The sequence below is a fragment of the Sceloporus undulatus genome, chromosome 3 (genome assembly GCF_019175285.1).
Source record: "Sceloporus undulatus isolate JIND9_A2432 ecotype Alabama chromosome 3, SceUnd_v1.1, whole genome shotgun sequence".
NCBI lineage: Eukaryota > Metazoa > Chordata > Lepidosauria > Squamata > Phrynosomatidae > Sceloporus > Sceloporus undulatus.
The window spans coordinates 161,168,953-161,194,783 of record NC_056524.1 but is presented as its reverse complement, the minus strand read 5'-3'; the positions used below and the strand labels follow the sequence as shown (position 1 = coordinate 161,194,783).

At 41.8% G+C, this 25,831-nt stretch overlaps 1 protein-coding gene across 8 annotated transcripts in view; it reads right to left on the bottom strand.

Moving 5' to 3' along the window:
• GRID1 (glutamate ionotropic receptor delta type subunit 1) overlaps positions 1-25,408 on the bottom strand; it is an 887,376-nt gene extending 861,968 nt beyond the window's left edge. For all 8 annotated transcript variants that reach the window (XM_042459512.1, XM_042459516.1, XM_042459515.1 and 5 more), the window contains exons 1-2: positions 24,727-25,408; positions 19,338-19,493 (exon numbers count right to left, since the gene is read on the bottom strand). In XM_042459512.1, the coding sequence (XP_042315446.1) occupies positions 19,338-19,493; positions 24,727-24,805 (235 nt within the window). In that variant the 5' untranslated portion in view covers positions 24,806-25,408. The remainder of the gene's footprint in view (positions 1-19,337; positions 19,494-24,726) is intronic.
• Between the last annotated feature and the right edge of the window lie 423 nt (positions 25,409-25,831).

The window sequence follows — 25,831 nt, the reverse complement described above, 5'->3', positions numbered from 1 at the left end:
TCATCATCATCATCATCATCATCATCATCATCATCATCACAGATTTGGCAATTCCATACTTCATTTTCCTTCCAGGTATATATTAAGCAATCTACCAGTAGGTTTATACAATTGATTGTTCTTGTATAATGGAGGATTTATAGTGATAGAGAACAAAGGGCATTGTAGAGGTAGTGGGGGCACTGATTGTGATGACACACACATTCTCTGAGATGTGACAGCTAAGTTCACATGGTAAATTCCATGACCAAACAGGGATTTCAATTTGGGTGTGTCTGTTCCAAATCCAGCAGTTTAAATTCTACACTAGAATTTTCTCATATAGAGAGGTTATGTTTAAAAACTGTTCTTTGTTGTATACCTTCAAGTCATTTCTGGTTTATGGCGACCCTAAAGCGACCCTATCACAGGGTTTCCTTAGCAAGATTTGTTCAGGGGGGTTTGCCCTTGCCTTCATCTGAGGCTGAGAGCATGTGACTTGCCCAATGTCACACAGTGGGTTTCCCTGTCAACCAGGGATTCAAGCTCTGGCCTCCAGAGACACAGTCCAATGCTCAAACCTCTACACCAAGTTGGCTCTCTATTAAATATGGCAACCCTAAGCAGCTGTTATTCATATTCACACACAAAACGGGAGAACATATGCATTCAGGCAAGGGTGATGAACCTTTGGCCTTCAGATATTTTGGACTACAGCTCCTACAGTCTCTTACTGTTGACCATGTTAGCTGAAACTTTTGAGAACTGAAGTTCAAAAGATCTGGAAGGCCAAACCTGCTGTAGGACTTACTCTGCATACATGCTGTTGGAGTGAGAAAGAAATGAGTTGGCTCAGCTCCTGCTCAAGACAGAAGATTTAGCATGGCATAAGACACTGTGTATTATTAATGCAGCATTAAATTTAAGTTGCAACATTACTTTAGTTGTATGTGCAATAAGAGACATCTGTTTTTCAGACCAGTGGGACTACATGGATTTATATGGTGCAATGTGCATTTTTACAACACTTAGAAAATAACTACCCAGTAATTTCTTTAAAAATAGACTCACATTGCCATTTTAAAATGAAGCCTGCAGCCTTAATCATATTTTACTTGGATGTAATTCACTTGAAATCTTGCATTCCTCTTCAACAGGCATATCTCCATATGTCTTATTTAATCACTGGGTCCATAACATATTTATTTGAAAATGTGCTCTGGATCCAGCCATTAAAACGGGACATTTGGAGAGCCCTGGGACATTACATAAAAGACAACACCCTCTCCCTAATCTACTTTTCCCCATTCTTTGGAAGCCAGTTATTTTCCTTCTGGAGCCACCTCCAGGGAAAAATGGTCTTTCATAGATACAACGGATATGATTCTCATCTAAGACCCAATATTTTCCACCAGCATTAGTTCAAACATTTATCTAAGAATCATTGATGTGTATGCTTCACTTGATTCTGCACATGCGATAGCTGACTTCTGAAAGTACACAAGCTATGCTGAAAATCTCAAGATGATACAGCACCGTTTTGACACCTATGGTTTCAGAAGTATTATGGCCCATTCTCAGATGAAAGCACTATGATCCTGCATTTACCAAGTGGCAACGTGAATGTATGAACCAACAAACTTTTCTCATACTGTAACTGTGAAAATAAAATAGAACAGCCACATTTGTGCCACCCTGACCTCTTCCAAGAAAGGGGAAAGGGCCTGCTCAATAAAAGAGCAGACATAGCGTAACTGGGATTACTTTACCATAAATGAAATTTCACTGTACAAGGAGATTGCTATACACTATAGCAAAAAGTACAGCAGAAATTCAGAGCTTTGCTCTGTTTTTTAAAAGACAAACAAAACACCTGCTGACAAAGTCAATACTTATTAACTTGAGAAATATTTCATGCCACAAAAAAAAAAAAATCTCATTTGTTCACTGCCTATATAAGGCCCAGTGATGATACCTAGTGAAAATATGAGATACTGCAAAACACTTGGAAAGAAATGCTGCAGTGTAGAAGCTCCAGGGGAGTCTACAATGAAATTAAAATTCCATGGACTCAAAGACATGAGCCCTCCGCACCAAAAATAAAAAATCCAGGCAGAACCCTGCTGGCCAGTCATCCCTCCAACTTTATTCAGTTGAAAATAAAAATTTTAGGCTATCTTTGTACATTGTCTTCCTTCCTCCTCTGCAAGGTTGCCAAGGGAATCTCATCTTTTGCCTGATGAAGAAGCCAGTGGAGCTTCAAAGGTTTGCACAATACATTTTTGTGCACTTTGGTTGATCGATAAAAGTATTACCCTGTTGTGTATTTTGTATTTTATTGTATTTAGCTCCATGGAAGGTCAGGCAGGGACATAATGCAGCCATTTTTAAAGATTACTCATTCTATTTTACCCACAACTGGACAGTATTAACATTCCCACTTCTAAGAACATATTTAATTTGATTTTGATGCACAGGAAGAGGAAGGAAGAAATGGACAGGAATCAAGAAGCTGCAGCATCACTGGCATCATAAGAGAGAATTCCACAAGAGACTCAGTGAAGTGGAAAGCATGAATTGCCAGGAAAAAAGAGATGTGGCACAAAAGGACAGCTATTCAAAGCCTACAAATGTAAACGTATCTTCTCAAATACAGCAACAGCCAAAAATCCAACGTACTAACTAAATATAAACCGTTAGGCTGTTCTTGTATGCCTTCAAGTCATTTCTGATTTATGGTGACTCTAAGGTGAGCCTATCATGGGGTTTTGGGGGGCTGAGAGTGTGTGACTCACCCAAAGTCACCTAGTGTGTTTCCATGGCCTAACAGGGAATCAAAGTTTGATCTCGAGAGTCATAGTCCAACACTCAAACCACTACACCATGCTGGCTCTCTCTTTGGGCAGTATATTAAAAAAAAAAGATTCCAGGACAGGTTCCTTCTTTTTTTATAGACTTGCTGTGTTAAAGCTATATAAACAAGAGAAGGTATTTACTTTCTTATTTAATTCATATCCTGCTTTTCTCCAAGTCAAGGCAGCTTGCAACAAGTTAAAGTACAAAGTTTTTTTTTATTAAAAAAACAGCAACAAACAATTATATTAAAAATCCACAAAGGTAAAAACATTTTGAAACACATTTGGAGCATAATTTTAAAGACAGATACACAACACACTCCATTAAAAGCTTCTTCTGCTCCAATAAGGTAAAAACCAAAGACCTGCCTAAATAAAAGGGTCTTTGCCTGCTGGCAGAAAAAAAGCAGAGAGGGGGCCAACTTAACCTCTTATGGGAAGGAATTCCAGACTTGAAACATAAGCAGATCATTGGAATTTTTCCTCAAAATTCAATGCACAATTGACTAGACCTTCAAGATGTTCCATGCCTAATAGTCTCCTGTTTATTCCTAGCATATGAGTTCAACATCAAAATTTCCATTAACACAGACTGAATGGACAGAGAGAGTACAGTGACAGAACTCTCTGCCTGTACTTCAGACCATCTCTAGGTCTTTAGACACTTTCCTAGATAAGCATGTTCGCTAGCTCGAAAACTACACAATATTTCATAAGAGTTTATCACACCAGAGAGCCCCCAAATCCTATGGATAAACGGAGTTTAAATCCCGTGAAGATCCTGCAAGAGTGGGATTGTTTTCAGACACGTTGGGCACTTTGGCACTAACCTGACATTAACCGTGCAAAATGCGGCAAAATCACACTTTTTTTTTAACTTTGAGATTTTCCCCAAGTTAAAAAGTGGCACGGGTTAATGTTGGATTAATGCCAAAGTCATGCAGTGGCATCTGAAAACAATCCCACTCTTGCAGGATATTCATGGGATTTGGGTGCTTCCCTCCCATGTGATAAACTCCATCGATTCCAGAATGCAGGCTATGGCGTCATGGTAATAAAGGCAAGAATTATAATTGTCCATTTTCAGACCTGGCTCACAAAAAACAGTCTTTGGGTTTGAGTGCAAAATGTGGTATTTTTTACCATCACCGTACCTGCTATTCCACTTGTTTCCACCCAAATTGTACACTTAGGAACAAAACCCCCCCCCCCCCACACACACACACACTATTATGATATATCTCCAGGTACTCACTGGTAAAAGGGGAAAGTAGGCTGCCCAGCCTCCCAGGCTGGCCCGGTTGCTGCGCCCACAACATGGAACAGCCCCAAAATGCTAGGAACAGGGCTGCACAGGCTGGGATTGGACAGTGGTCAAGGGAGGAGGAGGTACTTGCTCCTAGCGCCAGGGACTTCAAGTCCCAGAAGGCACTGGGAGGCAGAAGTGCCTCCCGATTAGGTGGCATCATAGCCAGGCGCCGCCCAGGATTGGCTGAGAGACCGGAAGGTGGGACTTTTCTTCCTCCCTCCCCCCATCCTGGCCTCTCATTGGGCAGGAGGCCTATTTAAGGCCATGTGGTGCTCCTAGGCAGCACCACTGCAGCTCGGCTCTCCTCACCCACCCTTCCTATGTTATGAGCAGGGTTTGCTGTCACAACTTCAGGGACAATACCATAGGTCTTGGATCTGGTGGGCATGGTTTCCAGGGCTGCGTAGCATTGAATAGGGAGACCAAAGGGGACACAGGGGTGCTGAGAGCAATGCGGTGTTGCCATTGCAGGGGCAACATCAATTCCGCATCTCCCAGTGACAAGGGACAGAGATGCGAACAAATGAACAAATGAACTGGAGTGTCAGATGGGTGCTAAACCGGTCAGCCCCTTTGTCATCCTGAAGCTTGGCCATGCCCAGGCAAATGGGTTCATCAATCAATCAGGGGTTGATGGATGGCAAATCCAGACCTCATGCTCTGAGGCCAACCCTACATTATAGATGTTTATGAATAAAGTTGTGGCTTTTTCCTTCCAATGGCTGTGTGTGTTGTGATTATTCCAGTGGTAGCTCCCCTCCACGGCAACTGACTTTGCAAGAGGTTGTACTGGTAATACAGGAATTTCAAAATCGTAAGCTAATTTGTGGACATATAGAAATGTGAAGACATTAGGAAAACAACATATCACCCATTCTGAAACTTTTTCAAAGCTAAAAAAAAATGATGAGACACTATCGCTGTTATACATCTTGACCAAGTACAGGGGGGCAGGAAAGAGAGGGATGGCAATGTTGTAACAAGGGAGGGACTAGTCCTTGATTGATCTAGGACAAAAAACAATGGCTGTTTCAGACTGAGACAGTTTATGGATGGTTCCCAGACTACCATACATTACGTTCTGCTACTTAAACCTGCTGCTGAGATGCAGTGTGCCCATTAATTCCTTGCAACATAGAATTTCAGCCTTGGAGAAGATATAACAAGTGAAGACAGGAATGTACCTCATTGCTCATATGTGTAAGGCAACTGGGTATTTCATCTCTGCTTAATGCAGGTTCCATCTTTGCTTTTTAAAAAAAAGAGAGAGAGAGAGAGAGAGAGAGATCTAACATGCTGATCTTAGCAGAAAAATATAATTGGAGTACTCAAAAGCACAGCCACATTGTTAGACTTTAAAATGAACACATGGCCAATGTGCAAAGGAGAAAAATGCAGACACACTTGTAGGTCTGCTAATGTCAAAGTTATCTTTGTCTCAAATGTATATTTACGTGGACTGTTTTAACAGGAGTGCATTACAGAACTTTGTAATAACCTGCATTCCCCCAATCACCATCAGATTTCCAATACATTCATTATGAAAAAGAGAACAATGTTGCATCCAACCTTCTGCAGGTTATTTTCAATTCAGTATACATTTAAATACGTATGCCCTTCAAGCTACTGTTACATTATGCATTACCTCAATAAATATGGTTGTAAAATTTGGGTAAGATCCAGATGTCCCCCTCCTCTAATGGAAGATGAAGTGTCTTTCCTGGATTAGCGTATGGACTTTGCATGAGAAATGGATAATTAAAACTGAGTTGAGTGTATTTGGTAACAGAAGGCACTACTCAACATCTGCTTGCACCAAAGTAATATAGAGCCAAGTCCTTTACTACTGTAGTTCTTGAGTGAATATTTGCAAAAGGGCATCAACCAATAGTATTTCCAGCAACCTTGTATCTCTAGATGTGAACCAATTTAATGAGAGGGGAAAATGTTATGCTTCAGTTTCTTTCATTGTAAGAATGTAGTGAGGTAATCTCTAGATTACTGTACTACACTCCTATAGTGCTGCTATTCCACTTTTACTGCTCTGGCTGCCTCCAGTGGCATTCTGGGGTTTGTACTTCAGTGAGGCCTAAGAGCTCTCTCTGGATGAGGATTCTAATTGCCCTTCCCTAAATTACAAATCCCAGAATGCAACAGGAGGCAGCCAAAGCAGTTAAAGTGGAATAGCGGCACTATAAGAGACTAGTGTGGTAATCTGTGGCTGTACTGAAAAAAGGGTTTGTTTTTTTCAAATCTAATATAATTTTCCTCTATAACTAGGAACATTGTTCTTTGGGTAAACTTTTATTAATTTGATTATTAAACTATTTGGAGCCTGGACACACATACATTTTCAATGTGGCTCTGTACAGATGGATTGAAGACAACCTCAGAATCTAATAGTTTACCTTTTTGTGCCGAGAACCCAAGAAGAGGCCTGTACTCAAGCTACACCCTTTCTGTGCATATATGAGATTTCCTAGAGTTGGAAGCTAATACCCTTTTTTGTCAGCAGTAGCTCAGGTCTCAAGAAATCCTGCTGAAGCTGGTTCTGCAAACTTCAGGGATGGTCTTTTTTGGAGTAGAGGCAGACTGCTCTCAGAAGAGGAAACTGAAATGCCCCTGTACATAAACAATGTGCCTTTTGCATCCTAACCACTGGCTTTGTACACACATCATATGCTATATTTGATCATCAATTCAAAATACATCTTCACTGTGTGCAGTTGTGACATGTCCAGCTCAATGCTTTTTGGTAATGTCATTTCAAAACATATTGCAAGCTCCCCAAAGCCCATGGAAAGAGGGACTGCATGCCAGAGAAGAAACGTTTGCTGCAAAACTCTGCCTACCTACACTTACGTAGAAGCTAGGCCTATCAAATCCTGCAGGACTTAATTCTGGGTTGACATGCACAGCTTTGTTCTTTGTCATTATGTAGTCTGCCTAATGGACTCCCTTCAAAAGGAGAACAGAGCCACCCACCCAGAAGCATAAAAGCACTTGCAGAATGAGATGACAGTGTTGCAGATGTCTTCACTGTGGCAGTCCCTAACAAGTCTAGGTTTGGTCTTGGAAGGCACCAGGAGGTAAAAGCATTATGCATATTCACCCCACTGAGCTCCAGCTTTTAATGGCATCAAACTAGTTAGCAAAATGTGTAGGAACACAGTCAGTTTTCCAGGAATACAGAAAAGATCCCCTAGTTTCCCTTGTTTCTGGCAGGTGCTTAGAAGGCACTGCAAGAACAGATTAAAATGACAAGTAATGTATGCAGCCATATGCTCTTTCCAGAGAGCTGAACATGCTTTTAGCAAGTCCCCATAAAAACACTATATCCCCATGAGTCAGCATGAAATCAGCATTGAAGAAGCATTCAAGGATGCCAGATAAAAAGGCATGATTAAATGAATGTAGTTGCTATCCTATGAACACCGATAGTTAGGCATAAGCTTCACTGGACAAAGCGGGGCTTATTTCTGAGGAAGCATGAACAGAATTGCCTGCACAAAAAGTGAAATTTTGGAAGAGGAAAAACACATGCAATTACAGCTCTGTATGAAAGAGCCAAAAACATTGCTTATTCTCTTGTTTCATTTATTACTTCATCTTTTCTACTTGCCAAGCCATCATATATCCAAGCCAAGAAAATAAAACTGACTAAAGGTTAGGCATGTGACTCCTCACTAATTTTCTTCTTGAAGAACATACAGTAATGAGTAATTTGAGCAATTTTCTTCCTGCTTTGAGAAAGTCCAAAAACCATACCGTTTCAAAGTCTATTTGCAATTCTAGACTTATTCTGCATAAAACTTGCACAGCATTGTTTTGTACAGAAAATAATATAAATTTCTACACAGAAAAGGCTGTTTTCTGTGCAAAACAAGCACTTTTGGATTCTGCACAGAATATGTCCTAAATTGTGAAGATTCTCATCAGTCCAGGATTCTTCTTGCCAAGCTTTCTCAATTCTCAAATTAAAAAATAGGATTTTATACCATTTCCCAGATATTTTTGAATATTATTTCCTTCCCTATTAAAGACCAACATAACAGCATCATGATGAGTATTTCTACTTCATTATAATCCTACACTCAAGTCTCTTCCCTGCTGTCATCTTATTATTCTTGAACTGTGTGCAAAGGAAACTTCAGGTTCCTTCTAAGATTATTAAAGGCTGTTCAATAAAAAGATCCATAATGGTACACCAGATTCCCTGAACACAGCTTGGTCTTTATTAGGAAACTTTCCCTTGATCATAATATCACAGGTATAAGACACAGAAGGATAAACTGAGACCATACACGAATCAAGTGAGCTCATCCTAGGACATATTACAGAATCCTCTGTAATTTGCAAAGTTCCATAGCAGAGAAGCTATTGTACAAAGTAATCCTCAAATGAAAACATTTTAAAAGGGCTGTTGAAGTGCTACATATCCAGATTCCATGTAAGGCTGTAATGTTCTGAAGTCAGTTATTACAGGGGTACATAACAGAATAATGCTGGCATACAGGAAACTGAAATAATTGTATTACCCTGTTTTCACACATCAGCATGTTTCATCCAAACCTATACACTGCATAGTTTTTGATGTCTTGAACCAATATATGGGTGTAAAACATTGCCCATTTTGATTGATGATAGGTCATTCAAAGATGCGTATCACTACTATAAAAATGCATTCAACAAATAATAAACAGGGACTGAGATAAGATATCACACAGACATTGCATAAAAGTTCTACCTGGAGACTATGCTGTCACAGCCTACCTTTTAGCTACAGGAGCCACTCCTCCCACAGCCATTCAGTGACCAGTGGAGAGCAGGGGACAACACCAAAGCAGCTGGTTATGGTCCTACCATTATGCATTTGGCTACAGGGACATTCTGATGCCATCTGCATTCCAGCAGTTACTAAATGGATATGGAGCAGAAGTGGGGAGTAACTCCTATAGCTAAAAGATAGATTTGGGGGATTTGTGCAAATAGTCTCTGTGCAAATTTGCTAGAAAATTCCAACTTCCACAATGCTCAAAAACATATGATGATGTCACATGGACTTATGTCATTGTACATCACTAATAAGATGTCACCCATGTTATAGATTTGCCTGCAGTTGTCATGCTAAATTGTACTATAGTACATTGAATACAAATGCTGATTGCCTTCTTGGAAGGTTTTTCTGTTTATTTTTTCTTGTTGTGTTTTCAAATAAAAATAATGTTCACAATAAATATATAAACCATACAGAATATCTATATTATCTGTACAGAAGCTTCCATAAAGAATGCACAAAAGGACTTTGGGGCTATCAGCACAAGAACTGTCTGCAGCATTTCCCATTCCTGATAAAGACCTTCACACCTTTCCACAGTCTCCAGCTGTACATGTTTCCCACTTCAGACCACTGCACTGAAGTAAGCGTATTTAAAATAAATTCTTTCTCATTTGATCTTAAAGTTGTTGCATATGTAAGCAGAAAGAGGGGATTATTTCATGCTACACTTATCATGCAGTTCTGTTCATGTACACGCACAAAGAAGCTCCCCTGAGTTCAACAAGACACTCTCTCAGGTAAATGGGAACATTTACAGCTACATATTTTATGAACAGCTTCTTCCATTTTTATCTAGTAAACTTTCACTTTAGAACAATGTCACCACAAATGAAAGAAAGTTCCTACTTCACTCCTACAGAATTGCTGAACCAGCAGGGTTATGGTCTCAGATTCTACAACTGTAAATGTGAGCCAATGTGGTGTAGTGGCTTGAATGTTGGACTGCAACTCTGGAGACCAGGGTCTGACTCCCAGCGTGGACATGAAACCTATTGGGTCACATGCTCCCAGCCACAGGGAAAAGCAATGGCACACCTCCTCTGAACAAATCTTGCCAAGAAAACCCCATGATAGCTTCACATTAGAGTTACGATAAGGTAGAAAGGACTTCAAGACACAGCAACAACAAATATGAGGACAACTAGAATCTAAAAACAAGCCATTATCTACCATGACAATTCAGGAGAACTTGTGTATTTTTTTAAAGTATAAATATTTTTTAATCTTCACTATTCATTGCCTTTATTGCTCACAGTGTTGACCACCTTAGAAAGGTTTCTTTCTGAAAAATGAAGGTTCAGATTATGACCTTGTCCTTTGCTTCCCATTATTGTCGAGTATGTGCAACTGAACTACCACAACAATCCACTGTTGGCACATCACTGATATCTCACAGCAGCATTCTTGTGAGATATATAAAACAAGTGAAACAGTCCAATCGGATATATTATATATATATTTATGCATAAGCCTAAAAATTTAAAAACTTGGGTTGACTTATCCACAGGCCAATGCATGTACTATCCTTTTACTCTTATAAAAAAAGAAAAGGGGAAAAAAAAGGAACTACCTTTCTTCTCTGAGTAGAGTGGTGAAAGTTTTACCCTTGAATTATTCATGGGTCATATCAAAATCCACAATTCTGAGCCCAAAACCTGTGAATCATATATGAGATTGACTTATAGTCATGTATATATGGTTTGTCATTTGTTCAGAAGCCTAATGGGACTCACTGGAAAGTTAATTCACATCTGATCATAGTCTAACTGTGCAATCATATGCAATAAGTGAAGAGAGCATTGCAGTTGAGTAGTATAGTACATGCTTCATGTGCAGAAGATCCCTGGTTCAAACCCCTGAACTTTCCATGTAAAGCTGTCTGAAATGCCGGAAAGCTGTTGCCACTCATTGTCAATCATACTAGGTTAGACGGACAAACAGTCTGACTCAATAAAAGGAGTTCTCTATCTTTAATCAGAAGTAGGTCTCATTGTGTTTAGTAAGGTTCCCTCCAAGTAGGTCTAGCTTAGTCTATATCTAACCACTGTGCTGTAATGTAAAATATGTATTCTATTTTTTTACACAACAATTTTTAGAGAAAGCTCAATTGGTTTCCAAATATTAATGCACATCTCCTTTTTTTTCTCCCCCTTTTAAATGTTCAAGTTTACCTGGCTTAAAAGTTTTTTTTAATGGCACCTTCTGTTTGAGAAAATTCCTTCTTGTACTAATTAGAAAAATGTTGCAATTCTCTTTCTCTTTTCAAGGCTGCTTAAACACATCCAGACACAACAAATTATTTGGGGAAAGGGTAGAGCAGCACCTTCACAAATGTATCACACAATGAGCATTTGTAGGCAGGCCTGCTTTCTTAGATCCATGAGGTGGACAGCAAAGATGATGAATTGTATGTACAGTGACACTGAATTTGTGGGGGATAGATTATTTCTCAAGGTAAAATTAAGGGATGAATGGATAGATAGCAAAGGCAGAGATCCCATGCACTTGAGTCAAATCAGTTGAAATCAATGGCATTTAGGCTGCAATCCTGTGCACTCACATGCTCACCTGAATAGATAAGGATAGCAATGCAATGTCAGCTACCAGAGATCAGCCAACCTATGACAATAAGGGGAATGTAGAAAATGGCACAATAACTGTACATTGCTTTCTATTTTGCATGACAACACCACTCTCTGCAGGCTTTGAGTACCCCTATGAAGCAAACTGGTATGCCTCATACCAATCTGGAGCAATTTTTTTATTATTACAACTTCCAGAATCCCCATGCTGGCTATGGAGATTCTGGAAGCTATAGAAGTATTGGCTCCAGGCTCTGGTATATCTGTGGGCCTGAACAGACAGGCCAAAATAAAGCTGCTTTGGGTCACTTTGGAGGTATGCTGTTTAAATGCTGCATGCGTCCTAAGATGCTGGAAGCCGCCTCAAGGCCACGCTCCAGTCCTAAGCACTGGAGCGCAGCTTTGGCACAGTTTCTGCACTCTTAAGATGTGTGTGTCATTTAAATAGCATACCTCCAAAGTGACCCGAAGCAGCTTTATTTTGGCCTGTCTGTTTGGGCCCCGTGTTCCCAATGCTGTGAGGGGAAATAAACTTCAGGACACCTGCTATGCTCCTCTGAGATATCACTTTCATATCTTCTGGATACACAAGAATGTGTACCATACCACACTGAAAACGGCCAGATCTCCTCTGGCTTAGAAAACTAAGAAATGTCAGGCCTGGTTAGTACCTAGTTAGGAGATCACCATGGATGTCCAGGTACAAGCAGGAAAGAATCCTATCTGAAATCCTAATGAGCTGTTACTGCCAGTCAGAGTTGGCAAGACTAGGTTAAACAGACCAAGGGTCTTATTCTGTAGAAGGCAGCTTTCTATGAATTTCTATGAAAGGATTCCAGGCTTATAAAGGAGAGTTACTTTTGTTTTCAGAGCTGCTTTTAGAACTCTTTACCAACCAGGTTAATGTCCTGTTACTATCAATCAGCTATCCAGGAGACGGATATGGTGAACTTCTAAGCCAGGCAAAGATAACCATATCAACTCCAACTGCAATTTAGTATATTTATCAAAGAACCAAAGCAAAGAGAAGGTCAGAAAAACTGACTTGGTTTAAAATAAAAGCACATAAATATTCATCTAACACTGATCAAGAACTTAAGATAATTCACCCGTGCAGGTTTAGTGGATGAAAAGTGAGACTCAGTCACTGATATAGCTTACACATTGATCTGTTCCTAATCACATGAAGAAAGGGGGAATTTGTTTCATGACCAAAGATATTCCTCTGAGGGACTAGGCAGATTCCAAAGACAGACATTTATCCTGATTAATCAATAGCCTAGGAAGACCTCCATGTATCTGTTTTAAGTTAAATTTGTTTTAAGTCCATTGCAATCAGGCAGGAATTAACTCCCATAAGAGCTAAGTATAGTACACATTTTCCTTGTTGCTTGGCTGTGCAAGAAAAGAATTGCCTGTTGATTAAATGATAGTCATGGCCAAAATAAGGACTTTGTCTCGTATCTCTCTGTACATCTTATAAGGTAACACTATAAACACTAGCACATTGGCATCTTTATACTGAACAGCAATATTAGAGTAACATTCCTTGAACAATGATGGAACAACCAACACAAAATTCATGCATTTCTCAAGTAGTAGGCTACTTAGCAATATAGGCAGTGTCTACTGAATGGGTCCTACTGATAATGGGCAGTGGCACTCCAGGGTATTAGAGAAGGGACCTTCCAAGCACACCTAGCAATGCAAGTATTGTCATACATGTAAAACAGGTGTTCTTTCATCAAGCTGCAGACCTTCTCTGTAGCTCCATACCACATTGCTCTGCAAATATGAAGAATGGACCATAGAGAAAACAGATGCACAAACACACACTTCTTTTCTGGGTCCACCTGGGACCTGTAGCATTGATGCTAACTAGTCATCCCTGTGTATGTTTGCATGTAGGGAAGGTGAAGTCCTTTTTACTTTCCTAAGCTTTTAAAAACTGAATTTTTAATGTCCTTAGATTTAAAGAGTCTTCCATTTTGTTGCTAGTTGTACTTTGGTTTTCAGGAACTGCAGTATGTTTTTTTTAAAAAAAAAATACTGTTATTTGCTGCTGACTTTATATTATTTGTTGTTGTTGTTGTTGTTGTTGTTGTTGTGTGCCTTCAAATCAACTTATGGCAACCCTATCCCAGGGTTATTTTGGCAAGATTTATTCAGAGGAGGTTTTCCTTTGCCTTCCTATAAGTCTTGAAGGGTGTGATTTGCCCAAGATTACCCAGTTGGTTTCACTGCTGATCAGGGACTTGAACACTGGTCTCCTACATGCCTAGCCTACCACACAGGCTCTACATTTATCTTACTTTTCTTATACTTCCATTTGTCTTTACTGCTTGTTTATTTTTATGTATTCTATATCCCCTAGAGAGTATTAATTACTGCAGAGCATACAAGTCCAATAAATAGATAAATAATATATAACACTGCATATACTTTAGTGGCGTGTAAGCTATGGTGAGACAGCATCCACAGGTAACACTATAAATCTGAGTGAGTGTTCCAAAGTGAAGAAGACATTTGTTGGATCAAATTAGCTTCAGCTCCTTCTGAAGTAGCATTAACACTTGCCGCAATGAACTGTATTGTACTGCTTAGAAATGTACTGGACATCAAGAGAAAAATGCAGTTTTGTATTGTAGTTTGTAGTTTTGTATTGCACAGTTGTAGTTTTGTGAGACATTTGGCCTTCTCTGTAAGAGAGCTCTGGTGCCACAACAAACTATCGTTTCCAGAATTCCATATCATTGAGCCATGGCAATTAAAATGGTGTCAAACTAGGTTATTTCTCCAGTGGAGATGGAGAGCCTTATTACTCTGCAGCTGTAGCCTCATCCTCTTTCAACAAGTGAATTAATTCACTTCATCTCTCTTTCCTTTTTGACAGCTTCTTCAAAAAGTTACTTGGAGTCGGGCAGGAAGTGAAGCATGGAGAGGACCACCAGCACTAAGAGAATAAACGGCAAGAATGAAAGAGCAGAATATGGCCCAAACAGATATTACAGAGTAACAGTATGGCTTCTGGCACATCCATGCATCATTCTGTCAGCACACTGTTTTAACAGCAGCAAAAGAAGAAAAACTAAAGGGGGAGAAGAGATATCTGTGAAGCTGCTATGCTGTAGTATGAACCAGAAGCCACAACGTTCAGGTAAAATCACCACCACGATCTTCTTCACTGTGGGTGATTATTTATAGTCCCCCCCACCCCCTAGAAGAGAAGAAGTGTGCCAATGCCACTAAAATGTATTAACATTTCTGAACAAAGCTTGTCTTTGGTGGAACTTAACATTTATCCAACATCCCATCTGCCCTACGGCTTATCAGCTTCTGCTCAGAGAAAGATTCTAATTTTAGAGGCCTACTGCCCATGAGTGGACAGTTTAAAACAACACTTATTAGGGCCTCACAGAAAATTTTGCAATGCTTAATGAGCTGTAGGAAAACAGATTAAAGTATGGCTTGAATCTTATCTTGGGCTTTCCAGTGTATGCCTCATACATTAGCTTGGTAATAGCTCCTTCCTCAGATACTGAACTAAAATGCCATAATTAAAAATTATATAATATTTGAAAAAGAAAAGAAGGAAATACAAGTCAATATATCCTGGACATATATCCAGAGGTAGCTGTGTTGGTCATACGGCAAAGCACAATAATATCCAAAATCCACAAAACAGCAATACATTTGTTAGGCCAATCAGTGTCTCTGACTATAGGTGTTTTCTCCACTCCTCTTCAAATCACAGTAGGTGCATCTACACTTTAAAAATAATGCAGTTTGACACCACTGTAAGTGCTGTAGCTCCATCCTATGGAATCTCATGATATGTAGTTTTATAATGTCTTTAGCTTTCTCTGCCAAAGAATGTTAGTGCCTCACAAAACTACAAATCCCAAGATCCTGTAGGATGGAGTCACAGCAAAGTGAGGTCAAACTGCATTCTTTCTGCAGCAAAGATGCGCCCTGTGATATCAAAATAGGGATACGGTATGAAATATTTAAAGATTTCAAGGAGACATGCTTATCAAAATGCTGTTTCAACTAACCACATAATAATATTCTGATGAGAAATAGTCATATCCAATATAGGCCACTGAGCCTTTCTAACTATATGAATATCAGATTGTGTGCCAAAAATTTGCCAATAATTATCCTTGGTATTCTCTGCTAGCGTTCCTCAAGTGCGAGGGAATGCAAATACAAGAAGCAAAACAAACCCTCAAATTCCAGAAATAGCTTCACATAGTGTTGGTACCTTCATGCATTAATAATGTAATTTTGTATATATCTACTCAGAAGTAATGCTCTTTAAGTTTAATACGGAGTAAGTGCCATTGTGTGGGCCAGCATGGTGTTGTGGTTTGACTGTAACTCTGGAGACCAGGGTTTGAATCCCAGCTTGGACCCACTGGGTGAGCTTGGGCAAGTCACACTTTCTCAGCCTCAGAGGATAGCAATGCCAAACACCCTCAGAAGAAACTTGCCAAGAAAACCCTGTGATAGGTTTGCCTTAGATTTGCCATAAGTCAGAAATGACTTGAAGGTACACAAAAACAAAGTCCCATTGTACACAGCACGGCTCACTTCCAAGGAAACATGTATAGGATTGTGCTACACAAACCCTTCCCAGAAACTAAGCATCAAAGTCTCCCTCTAATGCCAGTGTAGAGAACAGATGTTGCTCCAAAACCAAAATTTAGCTCCCATTGGCATCCCATGGTAAATGGCAACCTTAATCCATTGGGGCAATGTCGAGAATACTAAAGAACATGAGTGAAAGGTAAGTTTAAATATGAGAGACTCTAATTAATACAGCTTTATAAGAACACCAAAAGACTTCATTTTCATAAAAAGCAAATTTTCATGCTATTGTGCTGATCCAGCAAGCATTCAAACATTTATGAGTTTTGACACCAAAAGAGAGAGAATGTTTTTCCCAAACCATGATAAGAAATAGGACTCTTGATGAATCATTCTTAGGAGGAAATAATAATAATAATAATAATAATAATAATAATAATAATAATAATAATAATAATATTGCCAGGACATATAAATAGCTTTCTTTTTCTGGAGTAATTACTGCACAGATACACTGCTGCTGAAATAATGCATGAACTAATCAATCTTGACTGCTTCATCAGAACTCCCCATATAACATCTCTGAGAAGTCTTCAGTTTGTAGAAGCAAGCCTATTAATTTGGACTGTTTTCTTTTGCAAAAAAATCTAATTTGAAATCATTTATCTGCATAGCTACTTGTCAAATTCTGTAAACTTGAGCATACTTTGCAGCCATTCATTAGTATGGCCTATTTAATCTATTTTTATACCTGCATGGAATTATGAAGTACATACATTTCGATTAACAAGCAACTCCGATTACTACTAGTACTACTACTCCTGTTCTTGCATTGTAAACGATGATGTGCCCGCCCTCATCATCCAAGGTTGCCAAAAGATTGTCGCCAAATGCTCTGCTTGCTCTTATGCCTTTAAAAGAGCTTGATCTGCACCAATTGGCAAGTGAAGCTTTTCATACATAGAGAAAAATATTATCCTTTCTTCCTAATAATTTCTGGATCATGCTGGGGTGAAAGGAAGAAGAGCTGGCAGAAGAGTCGACAAGCCTACTGTGATCATATAAGCTTACTTTCTTCTCTTTTCAGCAATGCCACATGGTGAGATTCAAGTTATTGTGCATTTTCCATATTGCTTTATTTGCAGCTTCTTCAGAAAGATGCCTTTGTTACATTATACATTTCAAGCAACCTGCCTCCTAATCGCGCAGGTCAGGTTCAAGAAATATCTAAAAGCAACGTGTTCCTCGCTGTTTGTACGGGTGTGTGTTAGGGAAAGGCAGACAGAGAGAGCCTTGTCTTGCTAAACCGTGTTTCTTTCCCTCCATCAAAGTATGCCACCTTTAATACACAGCCATCTGAAAATGCAACATTAGGAGGCAGTTCCTAAATGCAATAGTAATACAATGCATCCTATTTATTCCAGTGACCATAAAAAGCACACCCGGGATGGGCAGAACACAGACTCCTGGCTGAAACAGCTCCTCTTTGTGTTTATCCAATTAATATTTCCCTTTGGGTCTCCTTTCCCCTTGCCAACACAAAGATGGATTGACAGGTGCCGCAAAGCAGGACAGTGATCAGAGGAAGTGCTCAGATCATGAACATTTGGCTGCTCTCCACACACACACACACACACGTTTTTAACAGTTATCTTCAACGGCAGTCCAGTCTGTCTGTTCAACATGTTTTGCTCATGACACATCCAAACACATACCCATTCTCCCTTCCTTCTTGCAAGGGACAGACTGTGTAGGCGAAGACTAAACAGAAGAGGAAAGTGGAGAAATGTTGCAAAAAGCTAACAGAGCAACAAAGTGACATCTCTTCACGCTATGGAGTGGGGGGGTTACAAAGAAAGACTAATACAAATCATGATCGCTTAACAATAACAACAGAAAGGATCCCATAAGTGGGAGGTTAATGAGTTGTGAAGTAGACTTTCATAGGCAAAAGACGTCATCCATGAGCCACTCAGCATGGCATCCATTTCTCTAGGAGCCACTGCTTTACAGCACTCAGGGCTGCTTCCCTTTTCTCACCACTTTCCTAAGTTTCAACCATTTCAGCCCTTGTTCTACCAATCCCCCCAAAACATTGATACCAATCCTCTTCAGTCAGCAAAAGGGTTGTGCAGGCATATCTTATGTACAATTAGTCAGTAACCCTCCTTTGCCCAAAATGCACACAGTTTAAGGGCAACCCAGGGGTTCAAAATCCAGCTCCTTGGACAAACAACCCACCTGTTGCCCTCTTTGGGTAGCCAAGCTTGCCTTGACCAAAACCCATTTCTCCTTGATCCAAACCCAGTATCACCCTGCTAGCATCTTTTCTTCCCTTATGGACTCTCTCCATCCATCCATCCATCCATCCATCCATTCATTCTCATTCCTCCTTTAGGCTGCAAATCTAACCAGGCTTGGAACTAATTGGGATATGGATTCAAAAGTAAACATGCCAGACCTCTGGCTAGAGTCGAGCCTCTTTGAGAGACAGGTATGTACAAACAGTCCCACAAATTAAAGGGCAAAAAACCCAATAGAGTCTGGTAGGCATCTCTAAAGCAACTAACCCCTGAGTCCCCAAAAGCTCAACATTGCACATCACAGGCTCCAGTTCCAAACACAGGGGAGAAGCCACCAAATTCCTCAAGTTTGGGACTTTTTAAGAAAGGAAGGAAGGAAGGTCTCTCTCTCCTGCGGCTTTTCTTCTCGTCTCTCTGCTTCCCTTTCCTTGGGAAACAGCGCCAACCTTTGGCCAAAAGGAAAATTGTCAACTCAAGCCAAGTCAAACCACGATCACATCACAAGAAAGAAAGAAAGAAAGAAAGAAAGAAAGATGGGTAGGCAGCAACTACAGCTGCATCCACACTGGAGAAATAACCCTGTTTGGCACCGCTTTAACCTTTTTTGGCCACTCCAGGCCCACAACAAACTCCACCTCCCAGAATTGAGCCAGACAGAGAGTTAAAGCAGTGCCAAACTGGATTATTTCTCCAGTGTGGATGCTTTGCAAAGCCAACCACCTGGCTTTGCAAGACTTGTGCAAGATCTTTCTTTCTTTCTTTCCCTTCTGTGAGTCTCAGAGTGGATCCGAATCACAACCCGAATCGCAACCCGTGTTATTATGCCAGTGGGAATGAGCCCTGAAAGACTCCAAGCTTAACCAGCTCATCGCTCCTTACCTTCCTGGACGGCGTGAAAGGGGTTGTTGGCTTCTATGAGTTTGATGGTGTAAGTGATCTTTTCACTCTGCAAGATGTCATCATTGAGGCTCAGGTCGGCCACCGCCTGCTTGAAGATCTCGTCGTCCTTCGCCGCGTTGCCTTCAAAGATGGCACCTGTTGGCAATGGAGAGAAAGAAGAAGATGAGCCACCAAGTTTGTGTCTCTCAGCCTCTGCTTCCTTCACACTTTCCCCTTGGACTTTCCTCTCGCCTGCACTGACAGCAGTCCTCCAGCTCGAAGGCCCTCTTTGTTGTTATGTCCTTTTTGACCCTGAGATCCAGCCTGACCTAGTGGTTTTGAGTGCTGGACTACAGCTCTGGAAGCCAGGGTTCGGTTCCCTTGAACTCAGCCTTGAAACCCCCTGGGAGGCCTTGGACAAGTCAACACTCTCTCAGCCTCAGGGGAAGGAGGAATAGCAAACCTCCTTTGCATAAACCTTGCCAAGAAAACCCCATGATAGGTTCACTATAACTCAGAAAAGACTCGGGAACCTATCATGATAAAGAATGCCTTGTCTCCTTCCTCTTTCATTTGGACTGAAAACTCAGAGATCTCACTACTGAAGCCCATTTTCCCCCCTTCAGCAATTATTTTTCAGATGTTTGAAATGTATTACAAACAGAAGGTGGCTGGTAGAGTCCTGCCTGAAAGACAGTATCACTTTATGCTTTTTAAAAACCCTATATTTGCCTTATTTCACAACATCACTTCATAAAGGATATGCATAATCATCTTGTCAGGGTACAGGAGATCAATAACTCCTTATGATTAGACCCAATAACAAGTGTTAATGTTATAGTAGGTCGTATCTATATAGGGTTTTCTTAGCACGTTTCTTCAGAAGGGGGTTTGCCCTTGCCACTCCTTGCCATCCTCTGAGGCTGAGAGACTTGCTCAGGGTCACCTGGTGGGTTGACATGGCTGATTAGGGATTCAAATCCTGGTTGACAATATCCTATGAGCAATGGTTGGAGCGCTGGAGTGTTTTATGGCAACCTTTGTTCCCAGAGAGTTTGCCTTTGTCTTTTTCTGAGGCTGAGAGAGTGTGACTTGCGTAGGGTCACTCAGTGGGTTTCCATGCGGAGAGCAGGGATCCAAACCCTGGCCTCCAGAGCCATAAAAGCCCAACGTTCAAACTGTACTCCCCTAGGCTTGCTCTCCGATTAAGGCCCTTTGAGGAGCCTTGAACCTCCTGGAGCCCTGAGGGTGAAGGCATGGTGGCCCTGGCATTGCTGGGTGCTTTTTGGCACCCCCAAAAGCCTCACAGTCCCAGCTGCCTTGGGCCATCCCTGGCGAGGAAACCCCAGGAGCCTAGCAGTCTTTCTTCCCCAAAATAGAGCACAAGGGCAGCCCTCAGGTGATGGAGGACCAGGGTTAGTTTCCTGCTAGTAGGGAAGATGGAGGACTTTGAGTGCTGGACTGGGACTCTGGAGAGCAGGGTTCAATTCCCCAGTAGAGCACCCAAACCCACTCTCTCAGGGAAGGAAGGAGCTATACCATTTAAAGGGGGTGAGGATGGCTCAGGGATAGGCACCCCAAACTTGAGGCCAGTTTTCCCTCCTCCTGCTGCGGTTCCCTGGGCACTGTTGCTTCGCCTGGCCTTAATGGAGCACCCACTAGAAACCTGAAAGCTTTCTCATTTCCGTGCCTTGTTTATGCAGCTCCCAGGGAAACATCTGGCGATAAGCCTTACATAAGGCACCCCTGGCTGGCTGGGCGGAGGCGGGAGAGAGGGCCACAGGCCCAGGGAGCAAGACAAACACACACACACACATGTATATGTATATATCTTATTACCACAGAATAAGAATGCACACACACTTTCTTATTCTGTGGTAATAAGACTTGTAGACCACCCACCCACCCACCCACCCATCCTTTTTTATTCTTTAGTAATAAGACTTGTATATTACACACACACACACATTATTTTTATACTGTGGTAATAAGAGGTGTACATTACACACACCCTTTCTTATTCTGAGGTAATAGGACTTGAAGACCACACATACACATAAACACACACTTTTTTATTCTTTAGTAATAAGACTTGTACATTACACACACACATGCGCACACTTTCTTATTCTGTGGTAATAAGACTTGTAGATCACACACACATATACTCTTTCTTATTCTCTGATAATACAATTTATACACACACGCATACACTTTCTTATTCTGTGGTAATACGACTTGTGGATTACACATACATATACTCTTTTTGATTCTTTGTTAATAAGACATACACACACTTTTTATTCTGTGGTAATAAATCTTGTATATGATACACACACACATACATTTTTATTAGGTGGTAATAAGACTTGTACATTATACACACATATACTCTTTTTTATTCTGTAGTAATAAGACTTGTAGCTTATACACAAACACACACACATATTTTTTATTCTCTGATAATAAGACTTGTAGGCTATATATGTATATACACACACACACTCTTATTCTGTGCTAGTCAAACTTGTAGATTATGCACACACACACTTTCTTATTCTGTGCTAGTAAGATTTGTAGATTATACACACACACACACACACGTTCTCTTTCTTATTCTATGGTAGCAAGACTTGTATGCTTTACACACACAACACACATTTTCTTATTAACAGAGGCTGGATGGCAATCTGTCAATGGGGATGCTTTGACTGTGAGTTCCTGCATGGCAGAATGGGGTTGGACTGGATGGCCCTTGGGGTCTCTTCCAACTCTAGGATCCTATATGATCCTATGTGATTTTTGGGAACCATTCCCTTGCCTCTAGGTGAGGCTCCTTCCTGGCGCTGTAATGCCACCCAGGTGGTGCTGAAATCGTGTGCAAAAAATCCCAAATGGCAGCAGGGTATCTTCTCTCTCTCTCTCTCTCCTTCCTCCCTCCCTTCCTTCCTACTCAAGGGAGCCATTCTTTGGTATGCAAAACCCCAAATGGGTTTTCCCCCCAGTGTGGCTGCAGCCCAAAAGTGTGTGTTGGTGTTCCTTCAAGTCTTTGTAAATAAAAATTAAAAAGGCTACCCTACTATAATATATATTTATTTATTTATTTATTTATTTATGGTATTTATACCCCGCCCTTCAGCCCTAAAGGCTATCACGGGGTTCCCTTGGTCAGATTTCCTATTAGGAGGTGAGCCTCTCTAGGAGGTCTACCTAAGGTCCGAAGCATCTGGAGGAAAGTTTTAGCCACTGCTGCCTCCTCCTCCTCAGTCCCTTCCCTGGCTCTCCCTTTGGGCTGGGATGCTAAGCCCAGTCCTGGGACCCTGAGCTTCCTTCCCTTCCCTTCCCTGAGGTCTCTTCTGTCTCCTCTGCAATGCCGATGGGCCTCTTCTTCTTCTTCTTCTTCTTCTTCTCTGCCAACCTTCTCCTTGAAGGCATCAGGGGAGGATTTTAGTTTAGGAGGATGGCTGGGTGTGTGTGTGTGTGTGTTAAAGCAGGACCAGTTCCTGGCCTCTTCTTTTAGCCTGGAGAAGGTTAAGTGGTGATATCATAGTTTAAATACATGAAGGGATGTCACATTGAGGAGGGAGCAAGCTTGTTTTCTGCTGCTCCAGAGACTAGGACCCGGAGCAATGGATGCAAGCTACAGGAAAAGAGATTCCAGCTCAACATTAGGAGGAACTTCCTGACAGTGAGGGCTGTTCAGCAGTGGAACACACTCCCTCGGAGTGTAGTGGAGTCTCCCTCCTTGGAGGTCTTTAAGCAGAGGCTGGATGGCCATCAGCCAAAGGTCTCTCCAACAAGTTTGATTGGGAGTTCCTGCATGGCAGAATGGGGTTGGACTGGATGGCCCTTGGGGTCTCTTCCAACTCTATGCTTCTATGATTCCCCAGGTCTCCACACATCCCACAGCCCTATTGGCCTCCCTGATCTACACACACACACACACACACACACACACACACACACACACCTTTCATCTTTGGTTAAACTGGATCTACAGCGCTATATAAATAAATAAATAAATAATAATAAGTATGATTCTAAAATAAGAATATATGGTTCATTTATGGGACTTGGGTTTCCCCTCTGGCTTTCTCTGCCCTACGTCTTCCTTTAACCCCCCCCCCCTCCAAACTCTTGGGAATGTAACCTCCCCAGTTTCCTTGTGTGTGTATATATATATATATATCTGTGTGTGTGTGTCTGTGTAGTTGAAGTATTTCTTCCAAGGGAAGAGACCCCAAGGACCACCCAGTCCAACCCTCTTCTGCCATGCAGGAACTCTCCATTGAGGGATGTTTTGATTGAGAGTTCCTGCATGGCAGAAGGGGGCTGGACTGGGTGGCCCTTGGGGTCTCTTCCAACTCTATGATTCTATGATTGTATGATTTCATTTGTACTTGCACACTCTTCCTTACACACCCTCGCTTTCCTTCCCTGCAGATCTCCTGCTTCTTTCCAAACGATGAAGAAAAGGAACTGCAGACTCTGGCCTCGTTGCTTCGTGTCAAAGGAAGGAAGCCTGGCAGATATTCCAGCCTTGGCATCATCAGCCAAAGGTCTCTCCAACAAGTTCCTTGGAAGAAGACCACCCTATTCTTCAACCTTCTCCTAGTTTGGGAGCCTCTCCTCCCAAACACACACACTCCCACACACACAAACACACAACCCTGATGCTTAGCAATCCTCCAGCGAAACCTTCTTCGCCCTAAGGAGATGCCAAGGCACCTTCCTTCTGCCTCCTCTCCATCTTTTCATGCCTCCCCAGAGACACCAGCTAACTTGGAAGTGGGCATTTAGATGTGTGTGTGTTTGTTGGTCCTAATCTTAAAACCACACTTGCCTTTAGCTGGAGAGGGTGGTCATCATCTTGTAAGTTTCCCTTGGAAGGGAGGATTGGGGGAGAATAAAAGAAGCAAACAGGTCTAAGGCAAAAAAAGGACTGGGCTTTGAGAGGGAGAAGGCACTGCAATGGCAAATCTTGAGGCTCAGAGAGAGGAAGAGAGAGAGAGAGAGAGAGAGGAGGAAAACCCACCATTGAATGGTGAATCATTGCAGCCTCCTCTCGCCCTTAACTTTGCAGTGGTTTGATGGAGGGTCTCTCTCTGCTTCTCTCTCTCTCTCCATTTTCCTTCTCCGGAGTTCATCCCCTGCTTTCATCTCCATCTTCCTCTCTTCTTTTAGGATTGCGATGCCAACTTCCCCAAGACGCAACCCTCCTTTTTCTCTCTATCCCTTCTTTTTTATTAATTGATTCTTTGGGATGCCTTGCCTCCACCAGACCCAGGAGAAAGAGCCAACACACACACACACACAGACACACACACACACACAACACACACACACCAGAGAGATACACAGACAGACATCTCTCTCTCTCTCTTCTTACCAATGTGGATGATGGAGTCCGCTCCCACCGAAACGCACTGAAATATCCACGGGAAAAACCAAAGCCTCAACACTTCCATTGCCGACCACTCGCGCAGCACATCAGCCCGGATTGTGGCTGGGGAGGGAAAGGGGGAAAGGAAAAGCCACCGAGGAGGGAAAGAGAAGCAGACCCAGATTTCTTCCTTCTCTTCTTCTTGCTGTCCAAAAATCGAGAGAAAAGAAAATTAAATCCCGAAGTAATTTCGAAGCCTGATGTCGGAAAGTCGGAAAGCGCAGGAGAGGGGTCGACCAAGCCAGAAAGGGATTGCTTCCCCCACAGATCAGAAATAGACACCTATATCAATCTATATATCTATCTATAGATAGATGGATAGCTATAAAACGGTTTCTTACAAACAAAAAACAAGGCAGAGGTTTCCAAAAATAGGTAGACTCCCCGCTTTGCTTGGAGGCGACAGCGATCAAGAAGGCAGGCAAGCAAAAAATAGGCTCCAGACTTCAGCGGCAGCTCTTGGCTACTCCGGCTTTCTCCCTGTGTGTGACTCTGTGTGTGTGTGTGTTTGTGTGTCTCAGTGTGTGGATGTGTGTGGGTCCGGGGGCGCGCTCTCGGGGACGCGCATCTCTGCTTTAGGCTGCCTCTGTGTGTGTGTGTTTGGGGATGCGCGTTCCCTGTGTGTCACTCTCTCTGTTGTGAGTGTGTGTGTCCCTGGGCCCCAGCAAACTGCGGAGGCACCCCCCTTTGCTTCACTGCGATCCTCCTCCTCTTCTTCTCTCTCCCCCCCCCAAATATATCCTAGGAACACGTGATTGCAGAGCCTTGCTCCTCCATATCGTCTGGGCGCAAAGGCAACAGACAGAGATAGAGAAATGATGGAGCAACACGGGGGGAGTGTAGTCTCAGGGGCAGACTCTGGTTGCATCCGCACTGGGGGAGCCATCTGTGTGTTGAGACCCCTTTGAACGGGGCATGGCTCCATGCTATGGAATTCTGGGAAGTGTCGCTTGTTGCGAATTCCACAGCATGGAGCCTATGACCCCAAGGGGTCTCAACACACAGGGGTCTCAACACACAGGGGACTCCCCCAGTGCGAATGCAACCTCTG